The sequence below is a fragment of the Stenella coeruleoalba genome, assembly GCF_951394435.1.
Source record: "Stenella coeruleoalba genome assembly, chromosome: 10".
Taxonomy (NCBI): domain Eukaryota; kingdom Metazoa; phylum Chordata; class Mammalia; order Artiodactyla; family Delphinidae; genus Stenella; species Stenella coeruleoalba.
In genome coordinates this window covers 74,107,995-74,126,347 of record NC_137156.1, presented here as the reverse complement: position 1 = coordinate 74,126,347, position 18,353 = coordinate 74,107,995, and the positions used below count along the sequence as shown (strand labels likewise).

General features: G+C 44.5%; 1 protein-coding gene across 4 annotated transcripts in view; it reads right to left on the bottom strand.

Annotated features, from left to right (window-relative positions):
• PXK (PX domain containing serine/threonine kinase like) overlaps positions 1-13,360 on the bottom strand; it is a 75,747-nt gene extending 62,387 nt beyond the window's left edge. For all 4 annotated transcript variants that reach the window (XM_079933476.1, XM_079933474.1, XM_079933477.1 and 1 more), the window contains exon 1: positions 13,159-13,360. In XM_079933476.1, the coding sequence (XP_079789602.1) occupies positions 13,159-13,260 (102 nt within the window). In that variant the 5' untranslated portion in view covers positions 13,261-13,360. The remainder of the gene's footprint in view (positions 1-13,158) is intronic.
• Positions 13,361-18,353: the final 4,993 nt, after the last annotated feature.

Sequence of the window (18,353 nt, the reverse complement as noted above, 5' to 3'; positions counted from 1 at the left end):
TTGTCTACGTACATCTGGGCTGGATGTTACCTGGGCACTGCACAGAGACTGTGTACAAGTAAGAAAACTGTTTTAAACAAGCCCCACTATGAACACTAGGTTCTGAAGAAGCAGAAAGAAGCATTTTTATATGAACATGCCTAAAGTGGACACAGATTTACAGAGTACTCAGCCATCTGAATGGCAGTTGCACCAAACCAGAACAGAGTCTTTGACTAGGCCGTGCTGTTTCTACACTACGCTCCTATTAACCTCTAACAACAGCTGCACAATGAACAGTGAACCTCTTTCCTGTGCTTTACTGTTAAAAACCACGGCGGCTCTGGATCTCAATGGTCACAAAGCCCCGCTGGATGCAGACCGAAAGGTTCTACTCTCTAGCTCAGCCTTCCCCAATCAGGTCAACGGTTTGAAGAAAATAATGACCTAAGGCTGTGAGGTCCAATATGGCAGCCACTATGCACATGTGGCCTGTGTGTGACTTAGGAACTGAATTTTAAATTTTATCAAATTTAAGTAGTCCAGTGGCTACAGTACCATTATAGACTACTTATTTGCAGATATAAACAGATATTTATGAAAATGTAAGCATACTAAGCATAGTGTTAAAACTTGCTTTTCCCCCATTTAATATAACGTGAATTTTTTCCATTTTAGTAACTGTGCCTCCGGACATTTTTAATGTCTACATCTGTGCTGTCCAGTATAGTAGCCACAAGCAGTGTGTGGCTACTGAGCAGCTGAATTGAGGCTAATCCTGGAGAATACACACCAGATTTCAAAAGCTTCATATGACCAAGAGAATGTAAAATGCATTAATAATTTTTATATTGATTACATATAATCAGTGACAGTATTTCAGATATAGTGGGTTAAGTAGGCTATATTATTTACATTAATGCCACCTGTTTCTCTATACGTTTTTAATGTGGGCTACTAGAAAATTTTAATTTACACACATGGTTTGCGTTATACTTCCATTGGACAGCACTGCCCTAAGGCCTCCACTATATGTAATGAATTAACTCCACTCCTAGCAGCCAGAATGGAAGAACGAGAAAACAGTCCCCCAACTCCGTGTCCGGTTCTGCGGCTCAGGGAAGGACCGCTAACTTGTCCTTGGCTAGGCCTAGGCTTTGTGGAGCCATCATACTGATGTGGCCGTAATAACAGATCAGGTTGGCTATGGCTCCCGACTGGTATCTCTTTCATTCAAAGTCCACTAGCATCATACAAACCTTCGTTCTGCTGCCCCCAGTCCTATGGCCTGGGGCAAGTTACGTACCCTCTTTGCACTTTACTTTCTTCCAACGGAAAAATGGGAAAAATAACAAACTCAATTCACAGTGGTTATGAGAATCAAATGAGAATCTAGAAAAGTCTGGCAATTTCTTATAAAGTTAAATATTCACTTAGCATATGACTAAGCAATTCCATTCCTAGATATTTACCCAGGAGAAATGAAAGTGTGTCTACTTTCATTTCTCATATGTTCACAGCAGCTCTATTCATAATCAGCCCCAACCTGGAAACAACCCAAAAGTCTTCCAGCTGGTGAATGGATAACAAACTGTAGTACATTCATACAGTAGAATACTACTCAGCAATAAAAAGAAACATGCAACAGCATGGAGGAAGCTCAAAGCTTTATGCTAAGTGAAAGAAGCCAGACACAAGACTATATCCTACAAGATTCCATTTATATATGACATTCTAGAAAAGGTGAAACAATAGTAAAAGAAAGCAGATCAGTAGTTGCCAGGGATCAGAGGAAAAGTACTGACTGCAAAGAGGACCAAGGAAATATTTGGAGTGATGAAAACGTTACACCGTGGTTACATTTACATTTGTCAAAACTTATCAAATAAGTAATGTAAAGCACTTAGCACAGGGAAGGGTATATAATAAGTGCTTAAACAATGTTAGCTGTTATCATGACAAGTATTGTCTAAAACCAAACTTAGACTCACGATCTTCCTGGGAAGACCAGGTACCCCTTGCTTACCTTGTACTATTTCTCTAATCATTTCTAGTGCCTCTTTTTCCCTCCCGGCCCCTACCTAGCAGACTTTTCCCCTGATGTGCTCCTCCTTCTCTTTCTACCTTCTCTCCCTTCTGCCACTGAGTTGAGATGTGGCCTTTCTAACTGCACTGCTTCGTTATCACCCTGGACTCTCTTCTCCCCTTCCCTCACCCTTTTTACTGAACCTCGAACACCACCAGCAAACTAAGCGTCCTAAAATACCACTTTCTGCCACATATATGCTCAAGCCCCCTCACTGCTGTTCAGATCCCTTAGCCTGGCACCCAACGGGCCCCACAATTGGCTCTAGTCTCCCTTTTCCATCTTTTTTTTTTTTAATTTATTTATTTATTTTTGGCTGCACTGGGTCTTCATTGCTGCGCACGGGTTTTCTCTAGTTGTGGCGAGCAGGGGCTACTCTTCGTTGTGGTGCACAGGCTTCTCATTGCAGTGGCTTTTCTTGTTGCGGAGCGTGGGCTCCAGCTGCGGGCTGAGTAGTTGTGGCTTGCAGGCTCTAGAGCGCAGGCTCAGCAGTTGCGGCGCACGGGCTTAGTTGCTCCAGGGCATGTGGAATCTTCCTGGACCAGGGCTCGAACCCACGTCCCCTGCATTGGCAGGCGCACTCCCAACCACTGTGCCACCACGGAAGTCCCCCTTTTCCATCTTTTACTCCACACCAGAATCCTCCACAGTAAATCCTTGTGGGATGAATGAACAAATGAAGGCAGGGACCAAGTCTATCTTGCTTAGACCTACATCCCAAGTGCCTAGGATAGTGCCAGGAACACGGGGGCATACTCACAGCAGTATCAGCTGAATGAACTAATGACCTCCTGCAGCCTGCAAATGCATCCTGACCTCAGAGAACATAGCTGCTCATTCTTTAGTTTTTTTTAAACTGAGATCCTTATGGTGGATTAGTAAGAGTTTGGAACAAGATGAACAGTTAGGGGCTCTGGAAAGTGTTGCAGAATTTATGTGTTAAAGGCTACAAGGCTTCTGTTTCTATTTCTACTTAAAAAAAAAATCTGTCAATAAATAATTATTTAAATATTTTCTCCCTTTAACTCAAAACAGGTAAAGAGCCTCCAAGTGTGCATGCAAGAAGTACAGGAGGCACCACAGAGATCAGATGAGGGTGCTCATCATTTAGGTGGTTTATCATGGTTTTGACCATTACATAGCTTTTAAAATTATTTTGTTCTTAGTCATATATGTTTTCATTTACACCCGTAATGGACCATGACTAAAGGCAGGCTTAAGGAATGCCAATGGCAAAATATGAGTTAGTGAGAAATTAGTGAGAAATACAGGAAGTGCGAATCATATAAAAATGGTTATTCTGCAAATTGTCTGAAAAAGCCCTTTATCAGTGCCTTAAGTTTTATTCACCTTATCACAATTCTTACTGTCTGTAAGATTTCAAAAACCAGTATAATTCTGATCCCAAACATTAATATAATTTTCAAAAATGTGCTAATCTGAATAAAATATTTTTTAAATTTAAAATCACTTCCAGAGGAGGTTTTCACAATTCATTATTACTATGAAAAGAGTTTGCAGGGCTTCCCTGGTGGCGCAGTGGTTGAGAGTCCGCCTGCCGATGCAGGGGACACGGGTTCGTGCCCCGGTCTGGGAGGATCCCACATGCCGCAGAGTGGCTGGGCCCGTGAGCCGTGGCTGCTGAGCCTGCGTGTCCGGAGCTTGTGCTCTGCAACGGGAGAGGCCACAAAGTGAGAGGCCCGCGTACCGCAAAAAAAAAGAGTTTGCAAGTTAAAAAAGGCCTGGGGGGCTTCCCTGGTGGCGCAGTGGTTGGGGGTCCGCCTGCCGATGCGGGGGACGCGGGTTCATGCCCCGGTCCGGGAGGATCCCACATGCCGCGGAGTGGCTGGGCCCGTGAGCCATGGCTGCTGAGACTGCGTGTCCGGAGCCTGTGCTCCGCAGCGGGAGAGGCCACAACAGTGAGAGGCCCACGTACCGCAAAAAAAAAAAAAAAAAAAAAAAGGCCTGGGGAGGGATTTCCCTGGTGGCGCAGCGGATAAGACTCCACACTCCCAATGCAGGGGGCCCGGGTTTGATCCCTGGTCAGGGGACTAGATCCCAAATGCATGCCACAACTAAGAGTTCGCATGCCGCAACTAAGGAGCTGGCAAGCCACAACTAAGGAGCCCACCTGCTGCAACTAAGGAGCCTGCCTGCCACAACCAAATAAATAAATAAATAATGAAAAAAATATATATATATATATCAGTTAAAATGGCCTGGGACAACAGAAACTAACACAGCACTGTGAAGCAATTATACTCCAATAAAGATGTATTTAAAAAAAAAAAAGGCCTGGGGAGTGCTGATTTAGAACAAGTTCTCTGAAAGGCTCTGTTAAGGCTTTCTTAGTTCCCCCAGGAGGACCTGGGTGGAGCCACGCCCACTTTGCCCTCCCTGCTCCAGGGCAGACTGACACCTTCTTTCTTTTTTTTTAAATTTTATTGAAGTATAGTTGATTTACAATGTTGTGTTAATTTCTGCTGTACAGCAAAGTGACTCAGTCATACACATATATATTCTTTTTCATATTCTTTTCCATTATGGTTTATCACAAGATATTGAATATAGTTCCCTGTGCTATACAGTAGGACCTTGTTGTTTATCCATCCTATATATAATAGTTTACATCTACTAATCCCAAAGTCCCAATCCTTCCAGACTGGCACTTCCAATACCTTACTTCTTGTTTGGTTTAGAGGTCTGCCACCTCTACCAGGATATAAGCTCCCTATTTCATTCATCTTTTTACTTTAATACACAGCACAGTGCTTGGCACGCAGAAGACTCTTCATAAATGCTCATTAATGTTCCCAACATCTTAGAGGCTTTCTGACACGGCAGAAACTGTGTGCTTCATTCATAGAGCAGACTGCATCCAAGCCCAGGATATACACCCACAGCCTGACTGCACTCCTCTTAGGGGAAAGGAAGACAGCTGGGCCACATAGAATATAAATGCATTTCTCAGGAAGCAGCGTTCTGAAAGATGTCAGCTGTCCCCTACCCCCACAAATGTCAATTAGCATGGTCACTTGTCAGAGGAAGTGGCAGGAAAAAGAACAACGCAGAGGGTGATTTTATTTTTTCACTCCGCTGCCAGAGGTCAAGTGGTGTGAACTGACATTGGGATTCCTTTGGCGATGAACAAAAGCTGGGATGTGAGGAGATGAAATGGGCACTGGCCAGGGGTCTCCTCCCTTCAGGCCTGGCCTACGGGAGCTCCTCTGCCAGGCCCGCAGCTGAGCCCGTGGCCTGCCCACTTGCCTCTTCCACCTCTTCTGCCACCTTTGAACACCAACAGCCAGCTCTGCTGCCAGGCAGGGGACCCTGTGCTATATCTCAGAGCCTGGCTGTCACAGCGTGTCCCTCCAGGGTAAAAGGGGAAAATGAGCAGGGGTGAAAGGGCAGTGGGAGTGTTCTTTGAGATGTCACTGGGTTTTTTGCTATTTGTTAGCAGTCACAGTTGACAGTGAGACATACTTTTAAATAAATAATTTTCCTTTTTCCATTCAACACCTAAAAAGTACTAGTGCCTAAAAAGTTACTAGTGCTCTAGAAAATACAGAGGTAATAAACTACAACAAGAACAGTGAGATCTGTGTGCTGAGCTCTGTTCAGAACGCCCCATGTGTCTGAGCTCAGTTAATCCTCACAGCAGCCCTAGCATCCTCTTACTATCCCCACTTCACAGATGAAGAAACTGAGGCTGGAGAGATTAAGCAAGATCATTAAGGCACTGCCCCCTCCTCAAGTTATTTACAGTTTCACGTGTGTTGGAAAGGGAGGGTGTAAATAGAAAACAGGGAATAAGAAATAATCGGTGTGTAAAATGCTTGCAACTTTTGGACAAATAAAACTGAATGGGAATTTCAGAGGAAGGAAATCACACTCAGCTTGGTAGGTAAGACGGTGGGTAGCAGTCCACAGGAAGGGTTTCCTGAGCTGCGCCTTGAATAAATGCATTCACTCAACAAACTCACGCATTCAACAATACTTACCGAATGCTTACTATCTATGTGGCAGGAACATGGTTTGAAACTGAATCAAAATAGCAATACATAGACATGAAAGGCTGGATTTCAGAGTAAAAAAAAAAAAAAAACACCTCAAAGAGAAAGGCATCCACATGGGCAGAACAAGAGGTCCATGTGGCCCTTTCCATCTAAGGACTGAGAAGGGGCAGAGGTGTGCCCTCCAAGCGCAGACCCACTTCTCCACCCTCAAAAGCCTGAGAGCGCCAAGAGCAGGGCCTCTCCCCACTGCATCCCTAGAGCTGACCACACTGCCAGGAAAGAACCGGAGCTCGAGAAGGACCCATGGGACAAATGAGCGCAAGGCTGCTATTGAGTGTGGTTATCTACCTGGTCACAGGCAGAGATGCCCAGAGCATGACAATGGGCCCCCAGCCACTCCCTGTGCTCTGCTGGGTCAGTGGGTGCCATCGCACTGGCCAGACCCTTACCCTGACATTAGAGGTCTGATGTGAGCAGGCCCGCCTCGGGTTTCATTCCCCTCTGCTTCTGCAAAGAGCAAAGCCTGCAGGACTGAAGTCCTGGCCAAGAAATCACTTGTCCCCTGGGGAAGGGCAGGCTCAAAGGAAGGATGGATGAACAACACTCCTTCCCTTTCACATCTCCAGGCGGTCCTCAGACATTTTTTGATTCAGGATTGTCCCATAGCAATCCTCCAGTCATTTCCTCCTCCCAGCACCCCAAAAAAGCCTCAGCTGAATTAATGAGGAGAAATGGCCTGTTTCTGATGAGCCATGTCAAAGAAATGTGGGCAGCCTTGTTTGGATATCATAAACAGAAGTGCTGTGATAAGAGGCAGATCCGAGGCCCGGGCTTTCCAGCACAGCGCCCTTTGCCCTTCCCCTGTACACTCTGTCTACTAAGTCACCTGGCATGCACACCTACCTGCCCCAGGCAGGCTGTGACTGAGAGCAACTCTTCACACTAACAGGACATAATTCATCTACTGTTCTAGATACAGCTGACCCTTGAACAACAGGGCTTTGAACTGTGCAGGTCCACTTACACGGGGATTTTTTTCAGTAAATATGTACTGCGGTACTACACCACCCGTGGTTGGTTGAGTCCTCCAATACAGAGGGCTGGCTATAAAGTCACATGCAGATTTTCCATTGCAAGGAGGGCTGGTGCCCTAACCCCCGTGTAGTTCAAGGGTCAACTGCAGTGGGTTTTCTTAAAGTAGGCTGTATGTAGGAATTCCCTGGCTGTCCAATGGTTAGGACTCCAAGCTTTCACTGCCAAGGGCACGGGTTCCCTAGCCGGGGAACTAAGATCCCACAAGCCGTGGGGCGTGGCAAAAAAAAAAAAGTAAGGGTATATATGGTAGTGCAGCACATTTTTTTAGATGCACATCTCTCACCAATTGAAATAAGTAACTCTCCAAGTTTACAGTTTTCAAGATTTTTCCAGAGATTCCAGCCTGAAGATCCACAGCCCAAGAGCAGGCTTCAGGTCAGTGAGGTTCTGAGAGGTCATATAAACGTGTGTATGACTGTTTATGGAGAATTTGTCCCTCTGACGAGATCCTTAAATGAGCTGGACCCAAAGAGCTAAAGGACTCAGAATATATCCCGAGGTTAGCATCCTGCAATTTTATAAAACTTTCCAGGGTGAGGGTTAAGGGGTTGGGGGCTTCTTTTCAGGGTAACAAAAATGTTCTAAAATTGAGTATAGCGACAGATATACAATTCTGTGAATATACTAAAAGCCACTGAGTTGTATACCACAAATGGGTAAACTGTACAGTATGTGAATTATATAAAGCTGTTACACAAACAACTTTCCAGGAAGACTCCTGTTGCTCTGCAATGGATTCCCCAAGCTAACATTATGTTAATAAATACCTGTTAGCCACCAAAAGGTGACTACTGTATTATTTGAAGACAGCAGAATTCCCTTTTGCTTTCAACTGTACTCTTTTAGTAAGCAGGAAGAAACACGTGATACCTTGATGTTTAGCTAGAAATGGCCAAATTTACCTCAAATTTGGTGATCAGAAAGTCAGCCAGAGACAAAATGGCCAACCTGCATAGACTCTTCCCCCGGCTGAGGTCGGAGTATTTAACCAAGGTGAAGTACTTGTTCCTTAGCCCTGAGTCAAAAGTTTCAAACTGAAGAAACGGGGCCCCCTTCATCACCCAGAAGTAGAGGCACACCTTAATTTCCCCAAACCATGTGCATGTCACCCATGAAAAAAGTCACAGGCAAGGATGACTTCCAGGCTCAGGGGAGAACAACGGGAAAAGCCTATTGCTCTCCCTCCACAACGCCCCACACACTTCTGAGTTCTAAAACAACGTCTGGGTCCAGCTCTGCCCTTTTCAGGGTGGGACTGAAAGGAGCTTCATTTCATGTGAAGCTGCCCCGGCAACTGCTAGCACTACCTGCCTGCAGTGGAGAACAGAGGGTTTGTTTAACTTGCCCCAAATGAACCCATTTAGGTATCCAATCAACAACCTGTATTTTGAACAATCTCAAGACCACAACCCACAGGGAAGCTGTGTACACATGGGTGGCTGTTTCCACTATGCCCCCAGGCGAGCAAAGCAAATTATCTTTTCACATAAAATAAACCTTAGCCCCAGAATCCTGCATTTCCTTCTAGTAACTACAGCCAGTTTCTTATTTGTATTCCCACAACAAGAAACCTTTCTAGTGGGATACTCCTCGAAAGAGGTGATGTAGGAGAATTGAGTCCTCAGCACCTAAATGAAGCTGTGAAAAAATTGACTTCTTCAATAGGAAGAGAATGAAGAAGAGACTGACTCTACAAATTAACGAATTACCAGTCTCTAAGCTTCCAACTCAGTTTTCCAACTGCACCCATCGTGGGTTTCAAGGACAAGCGGAGAAAAATATATAACCAAGTGGAAGACCAGCAATTAGATTCCCAGAAAACCACTACTGTTATCTTCTTACAATGTGTGCAAGTGCTGCAAGTTAACTATCATCCTGTCTCTACGTGTCTAGGCACACATCTTCAAAAAAACTTTCAAAATATTCAGTATAAATTGGAATTTGAAAGAAATCTCCAAATAGCATCTCCAAAGGAAGCCGAGATGGATTCTGATATTGAGCACTGGATTGCCTTCAAACGTCAGGATCTCTAAGGCAACGACGTCTCCTGTTTTGGCATCCCATTTGAACAGATATTCTAGTGATACGTGAATAGAGTTTAAAAGACTATTAAAAAAGGTGACTGATGAAGAGGCTGAAGCTCATTAAACCAAGCCACAAAAGGAACTTTAAAGTATCTGTGTTATGACAGGTAGAGATTCTGGTTGACTTGTATACACCTTGGAAGACAGAAGATCTCAGAATCCCATAGAACAAAGCTCCATGAAAGCAGAAGCGGCTGAGTTCACCACCAGATCTCCAGCTTCCGCCTGGCACTCAACTAGGTGCTCAGTACATTTCTGGTGAAGGAATGAGTATTGTTGAATAAACAAACGGCAGGAATGCAGTTTCCAAAATCAAAGGCTCAAGGTGAGATCCATTTTCAGTAAAGATCTTAACATGAAATATTATCTTTTCCACAGACTTTTAAAATACTCTGTTATGCCTCAAATACCACTGAAATTATCTTTTGTTTCTCAAGAACAAAATGCACCAAACACAGAATCAATGGGCCCTGATTCAGATGAACCTCCGAGAACCTTTTTCCTTCCTAAAAAGGAGGAAATGGAGATTAAGAGCTATGGCACTACAGCACAGTCACCAGCAGAAACCAGATATGTGCATTTGATAACAACCTTCTCCAAAACTGGCAGCTTCCTCTGGTTTCTGTTTCAGCTAAGTAAGCATTTTTCTTCAGTCTACTGACTTTAAAAGTTTTCCCTTTTAGTCAAGAACTTACATATTTCCTTGTCTTCATTCTTAATGCTCCCAAAGTTTCCCACAATTTACCTGTGTGGCTTTTTACCAGAATCCCTTTTGTCAGGAAAATCCTTCCCTTTCCACGCCCCCCACCCTCCATTCCCCTTACTGAAAGCATCCCTAAATACCATCCTTTCTTATTTTATGGAAGCTTCATTTCCTTGCAGCAGAGGCCTGGTCTATTTCCTGAAGCTAAATTATTTGGGCTCCATAAAAGTCAAAATAAAGTCATTCAAACCACATTCAGGCACAGAATCACCTACGAACCTGCACCTTCCGCCATCTGCTTATCCCAATATGCCTTTCTGGTGGTGATCTTGTGTTCCCTTCATCCTTCTGGCACCTGTATTCCGCCAGCTGCTTATCCCAATATGCCTTTCTGGTGGTGATCTTGTGTTCCCTTCATCCTTCTGGCACCTGTATTCCGCCAGCTGCTTATCCCAATATGCCTTTCTGGTGGTGATCTTGTGTTCCCTTCATCCTTCTGGCACCTGTATTCCGCCAGCTGCTTATCCCAATATGCCTTTCTGGTGGTGATCTTGTGTTCCCTTCATCCTTCTGGCACCTGTATTTTCCAATCCACAGAATTTTCCCCTCCCATGTCCAAAAATCCTAAATCATAGGTAACAAAAAATTTCCTGCTATAAATCCTGTTTCCCAAGACTAAACAACCTTGATAAATGAAAGCAACCATGGACAGAAATGCGCTTACTTGCAATAAAAACGCATTAATGTGTTTAATCCTTTGCATATATGGCGCCATAAAGTGAATAGATGGAAGAAGGAAGGAATGCACTTTACAAATACTTCATAAAGATTATTTCATTTGATCTTTGTAACAACTGTGGATGACAGGCAGGGCAGGCATTTATTACTGCCATTTACAGATGACGAAACTAAACATCAAAAAAGGTTAAGTGACTTGCCCAACCAATGATATCACATGACTAGCATCAGCCCAAACCCATATTAAGGTCCTGCCTCTTCCAACCCAAAGGATGTCCACTATGTACCCTCTCTGTAGGTTTCTGTCCTACAGCCAAGGAGCAACTTCCTAGAGATTCGGCATTTGAAAGGGAGGACTGTCCTCTGACTTTGGGGATACCATCTCCCTTCAGCTAACAAGCCAGAAAGCCATCTTCAACCTTCCCAACAGAAAACAATGCCTTTTTCTTCTGTAGACCACTCTTAGCAACTACTTCTTTCCAAAACAATTTCCAACAGTTCCTGTTCTAAAGGGGACTTACTCTTATGACACTAATAGTTCAAAAAGTTTGCATCACGTATCATTTTCTCAATAAAGTTCAGGGCTGATGCAATACTTTTCACTCTTAGATTTTACAGCTAAAATGACAAGAACACAAAACAGTCAAAAATTATGCAAGACAATGCTGCATTTTTTTTTACTCCACCACATCTGCCTCTATGTGTCTCCTGTGAGTCATTGTGTTCAGTCATCATTATAGGAACTGCCACTCTCTACCCTAAATTATTTTACTTTATTTCTTAAAGAAAATCTCTGCAATAAAAATGGAATCCTACTACATCTTTCACCACCTTGCTGCAGCACTCACCCTTTAACGCAGAACCTCAGATGTCACGTTGCTCCAATTTTTATCACTACCATTTTACACAAACAGAAAAAAAGACGAAGTAAGGTTATAATTCATTTACTTATTCATTCAAAAACACATGAAATCCTATCAGACGCCAGGAGCTGGGACCCAAAAATGAACACAAAAGTGTTGCTCCTCTCGCAGCCTGGGGGAGACGTAAACTAAAGAAGTAAATACAGAATAAACTGATCAGGGTTAAGGTGGAGGTGAGCACATGGCTTGGGGCAGTGGCCACCATGAAATGCTTTCTGGAAGAAGTGGTTTGTGAGCACTTACAAGCTTCTCTCTCTGGACTTTCAGTACCAAATAAGCCTAAAAGACTCAACCCCACTCCTTTCTGTCCTATACGGTGCCTTCTCACAAGTCTGTAGAACAGGATTAAAGATATGCACAACGAAAGAAAATGTATGATCATTTTCCTAACTGGAAATGAACACTTTGAACAATCCAAGCCCTACAAAACATGGCTGTCGGAAGAGGAAACTGAGGTTAAAAAAAGTCCCACTTTAATACAACAGAATAAAAGGTCTCTTTGAAGTCGCCAGAACAGCTTGAGCAAAAGGAGAAACAGAAGGCTATTGTGGGGCTTTAGCCTCCAGACGATGAACCCCAAACGCCCTGCAATGGTAAACAAACAAGCCTCTGAGCCAGAATCTGATGTGGGAACCTAACAAAACATTACAATTTAAGGAATCTCTCTCTCCCATTCATCATTTCCCAAACAAAGTCCCACTGGCTGGCAGCTCCTGTTTTTTTGCTGGTTTCTGGGTTTATTACTTGTAAATTATATTGTGCTTTTCAAAAACAAGGTACAGGTAAATGAAAACAACCACGGTTTTAAAGACCCATAAAACACCCTATATGTAACAGAAATCAACTCTGCCTGTGTTTACTATGAGGACCTACTACTCCTTTATGCTACTCCAGTGGATTTTAAACTCAAATGACTGCTACCACTGCCTGCTAAAGAGCAAGTTAGAGGAGGGAAGGAGCAATTTCAAACACCTGCCTCAGCAGGGGCCCAGACTGCCTCCCTCACCATCTCCCCGTGCCTCGGTCAAACAGCTGACCTGGAAATGGGGCTGCAGACCCCGGCCGCAGCTATCCCAACAAGTAGGCTCTAAAGTCACACTTCCATTTGGCCTGGCACACTCTCAACCCCACCACCGATATCCCCAGCCTAAAGGAGGGAAACTGGCCCCAAAGAGGAGGAGATGGCTGGCGGAGGGCAGAAACGGATGAGAGGGTCCTGAGTGGTCTCTTTACTCCGCCGGCCCGACGTGGGCCCGGGAATCCAACACCTCCCCCAACTCGGAGTCCCTTTCCAGGGCACCGCCGAGCCCCTCCCACTCCTTGGCCCAAGGGGCTGCGGTTCCCACCCTCAACCCCTCCGGACTTCAGCGACCGCTTGGGCCCCGGGGACCCTGGCCCAGGAACGACGCCACGACAGAGCCGTCTCGGCCTGGGCCGCCGACCCCTGCCCCGGGCCCCGCCCGGCCGCCCGCAGCCCTCTCAGGGCCCGGGGCCGCCCCGCGCCGCCAGCCCGCCCGCCCGGTGGGCCGCGCACCGTGTGGGACTGCAGGCTCTGGCTCGCCTCGATGGCTGCTGTCAGCGGCACCGTGTCGTCCAGCAGGACCTTGCCGGCCGGCGGCTTCTCCATGAAGGCCATCCCGGAACGCCCGTCCACCACCGCCTCGGGACCAGGGGCAGGAACCAGAGGCGCCGACTCCCGTCGCCCGCCGGGATCCGCCGCCGCCGCCGCCGCTGTCAACACGCGCCGCCCCACGCGCCGCCGCCGCCCGCCGGGTCCTCGGGGTCCTAGCGCCGATCTTCCCCCTCCGCCGCTGCTGTCAACACTGGCAACCCTCTGCCCCGCCGCCTCCCGCGGGTTCCTAGCGCCAAACTGTCGCAGTCACCGCTGCCCTGGACCCGCGCCTCCACGTGGCCGCACCGCAGGACCGGTACCCTTAGCACCGGGCCTCAGATCTCGGGGCAATTCACCCTAAGCCATCATCACCTCCAGAGGTCCTCAGAGCCGAAAACATCGCGTCTGGGGCCCTGCGGTCAGGAACCCTGCGGTCGGGAACCCTCAGGCGCAAAGATCCCAAGCCTCTCGCTGATGGGCTTTTCGCATTAGGCCCTCAGAAGCTGGACTCTCAGTCTCGAGACCTTTCCAACTGGACTTTTCCCACTCAGGCCTCCCAGGTCCAAGGACCCTAAGACCCAGAAAAAAAGGGGCTTCAGGATGTGACCCTCGGTCTGTGCCCTGCAGACCCAGAAACTTTCTAAAACAAACCCCTCAGATTCAGGTTTTATGGGGAACTCGTGAACCTGGCTCTTCAGACCCAAGAACCTAACAGCTGGGCCCTCAAGATTGGACCCCAGAGTTGGAGCCCTAAGACTCCAGGACCCTCAGACCCAGAGCTCTTTGAACTGGGGACCCTAAAAATTGGGTATTGGTCCACGAACTCCCAACCTCTACCCTTTGCCCCAGCTCTTAGCTCAGCCCACAAGGCCTTCAAACTTGAGAACTCTCAACCTCAGGCTTGCGGTGGTCAGTCCCACTGTACTGGCTCCAAGAATCTCAAACCAGAGCCAGAGAACTCTGCCACCAACTTCTCAGCCCCAAATTGGCCCCATCTGCCTGAACCCAAGGCCATAATCCTGGCCCACCCACAGTGCTGTCTCCCCGGGCAGTGTCCCAGGACAGTGGAGAGAGTTAGACTTGGAATTAGATGACCAGGATCTTCAGGGCTCCAGGAATTACCAGCTGTGTGACCTTGAATTCGTTACCCAACCTCTCTGAGCCCCAGTCCCCATCTGCAAAATGGAGATAATACTTTTTGGAAGGGTTGATATGAGGAATGCAGTAGGATGGGAAGGGGCTCAGCACATAATAAAACCTCAGACAATATTAGTTTCTTCCTTCCCCTACAGTTCAGGATGGAAGTTTCTAACTCTTAAATTTATCTTCCCTAAATTTCTACATTTCAGACAAAAGAACAAAATTTCTTGGAAACACCATGACCACAATCTGACATCACAGCACAAGCCCAGACAGTATCTAAAGGGTACCCGCCCCAGATCACAAGCTTAAGGGGATTGCTGGGCAACTCTAAGTGGCCAAGTAGCCATGACAGACTGACTTAGAAGCCAAGACTCAGTGGAGAGAGAGATATGAAGAGGGAAACATGGAACTTCATGATTACATCCTAAAATAATCAAAATTCTCCTGCATTCCATGTTTGTCCCAGTGTGTTTAAAAGCAGCAGTCCATTAAAACAAAACTATATATCACTTAGGGAGGGTTCAACTTTTTACTTCCATTTCTTTAAGGCAAATGGGTTATTTCATTACCAGAATCACAGAAACCAAAATTCTGCTTTAATCATTATTCCTATCACGTGGGCTGATCAAGAAAAGGCTCTTCTCGCATACCGCTGGTGGGAATATAAATTGGTCCAACCTTTCCAAAAGGCATTTATGCATTCAACAATTATTTACTGAGTGCTTAAGCATGTAATAGGCCTGGCACTAGGAACTGGGATTTGACAACACATATCAAGGGCTTTGAAAATGTTCTCACTCAGTAATCCCACCTCCAGGAGAGTATCCTAAGGAAATAATCAGAGACAAGTGCAAATATATAGCACTCAAGGATAAATATCTAACAATAGGAGATTGGACAAATCATGGTACAATCATAAACAGAATATTTTGCAATGATTAAAAATGAGATTATCAAAGGATGTTGATGTTGGGAAATGCTCTAGATATAACAGTAAGTAGAAAAAAGCAATATATACATTTTATGATCCCAAGATTTAAAAATATATTTTAGGAAAAACACCAGAAGGAAGCCCACCAAAGTATTAACTGAGGGTCTCTAGCAAGTGGAATCATGATGCTATTTTTTTGTTTTCTTGCACTTTTCAAAATGTCTCTAGTGAAGCTACTTGTATGATTAGGAGAAAAATAATGGTGTTATATAACCTTTGAGTTGCAAAGGTCATCAAGTGACAGCCTGTTGTCTTCCTTACTATGAAAACGAAACTGAGAAACCAGATATTTGATGAAATGAAGCCACACTCTCAATCTAGCCTTTCTCATTCTCTAGAAATTCTTGACTAAAGTAAACCTCTCAGAATAAATACTAAATAGATCCTCTGGAGACCTGGCCCCAATCCTATGACAGCCTCGCTATCCATTTGGCTTTTGAAGTGGCTCATACTGAAGGTGGGGCAACTCCCCAGTCCAGAGCTGATCTGAATCAAATCAACTTTGCTTCCAGTCTCATGCTGGGTAAAGCAAATGAGATATGCAGTACCTTAGTTGTTGCCACATACACTACTCAGGGCTGGCAGAGGGAAAAAAAAATTTACATTCTTGCACGTTGCCGAATGTTTAGATGGCCCACAGGTTGTTTATCTAACAGCTTGACATTTGGCCAGACTGACTGAAGATAATGAGTTTTAGTGAGGTTACTTCTAGACCTGGCAACTGCTCTACAAATCAAGACATAGAAGCTTGTGAAAAACTCAGTGCTTCCTAAGCAGCATCCCCTCCCAACTCTGAACGACTTTCTTTAAATATTCACCATCTGGATAAATCAAACAACTCACATTTGATCTTTCTTACTTCCCTTACGGGTTATTTCCCATCACATCGCAGAGGAATTTTGCTCAGGGTTTATAAGGTCATATGAACTGTGGCCTACCTAAGAGCCGCCCTAAAAATTGATTGTAGCCTAGAAATCGACTGCTTGTGGAGCCTTCCATTAATCCTGTTCTATTTATGTAATGTCCACATTTGTCTTTGGGTTTTCTTACGATTTTGCTCCAACTCAAAATTTCTCTGAAGATGTCGAGAATTCTAGCCTCTGCTGTGTTTGTAATCCATATGAAGAAAAGCCAAGAACAAAGGAAGTGAAACATCTGGGACACTGGAGATACTCAACTGCAGCCCAAGAGTAATTCCACAGCACTTGCATTCTGTTCAAATAGAGCCAGTTAATAAATTATGCCAGTGCATGAGGCATTCAGAGTGGCACAACTGCTCAGAGTGACTGTCAACCTTTGGTGGAGTATGTTTTAATATAAAAACTTAATAGATGTAATTTAGTAGCAATTTTCTTTGGGAGTAAATTGGTCTCTTAATCATACTCTGAGAACATAGAAGAAAAATGACTAACAATTCAGCACAAAATGAAAACCTGTGGTTACCTAAGAGGTACGAATGTGCATTTAGCAGTTTCTTCTTTTTCTAGCTGAATACACAAGATGAATGGTGGCTGTGGTGAGGCTTTCTCCCTGCTGCTACTTAAGATTTGCTGCCCAGAAAAAGAAATGAGTGGCACTTCACCAATATGGAAATGTTTCTAATAGAATATAAAAAGCTGTTAAGCAATTTTCCAGTACATTAGACTGAAATTGCTTAAGATGGGTATACATTTCTGTGGCAATCAAACATTACATAAATTGCAGTCTTATAATGCCCCTATGTGGAAAGTGCTAGTACAATTTGGCCTCATATTTTAGTCAGTACTTTTGTACTCACTTCCACTTGTGACCCTGTACAAAGCCACTTCGCAATTACCTGGAAGGGGACTTCCTGATTTGAGGGTCACCCATGCTTTCATTAGAAGAGCCATTCTTTCTGGCAACTTGTACAGAGCTCAAAATGAAAAAGCCAACCAGCTAGTTTTTGTTAGTCAGCTTTAACAGAGCATGAGAGGTCTGAGAATCTTGGCTCTGAGTAAAAACAAGTCATTGTGTACAGACAAGTATCCCTAACTTCTTGCCTGCTTCTCTATTCCAACTTTTTATTGGTTTACAAAGATCACTGGTTCACAAAGAAGACCATGACATCTACTGAGCACAAAAAAAAAAAAAAAAAGGAAATGCTCATATTGAGAAGCTACTTTAAGTTACAGAGTATTAATCAGCTATCCGCCAGATCTGACATCCATCCCTCCCCACCATACTTGACTTGCACATGATGTTTCATTTTTAGAATAACTCTTTCAGTAATTCTGCTCTGAAGACAAATAATCACTGAATGTCAGCTTAGAAAAAGTGTAGGCAATAGGTGTGGGTAGAAGCCATCAAGTAACAGCAAAGGGGAAAACACTACAACTGTAGCAAGGGAATAAGATCTAGAACATTCTGAGTATAAACAGAAGTATATAGAATAGTGGTTCCAAACACTTTACTGCCACATAACAAGATATCATTATAGAAACTGAAAGTGTTCCAGTATGGGAACATTTTAAGACCCACAGGGTGATGGAAAAAATGCCCTGGAGCCAGGCAGGGCTATTTGAATCCCAGCTCTACTGCATATTACCTGTACAACCTTGGGCAAGTCACACCACATCAGTCTGTTTCCTTGCCTATAAAATGGAACATTAACTTCATAAAACTGTTTAAAGGATTAGAATTAATGTAGAAAATTGGCTTATCATTGAAAGAATGGCAGCTTATAGTATTAATGATTACATCACACTCTACTTATGAACCCATGCTTCAGGACTGCTGCTAAGTCCCAGAGAATGAGTTCTGCAGGAGTATACAGTCTTAGCTTCAAGTCTCTATTTTGTGACTTAAGTTTCCCATTTTGTTTTTCAATGTCATATCAAATTTTAGGCATGTATAGTATTTCACCTATAAATACACCATCTTCAGGTGGATCTAAATCTACACATGCTGCCCATTTTGAAACTCATGATAATGGCATCCTTGCTTCTCACTCTGATTTTGGTAT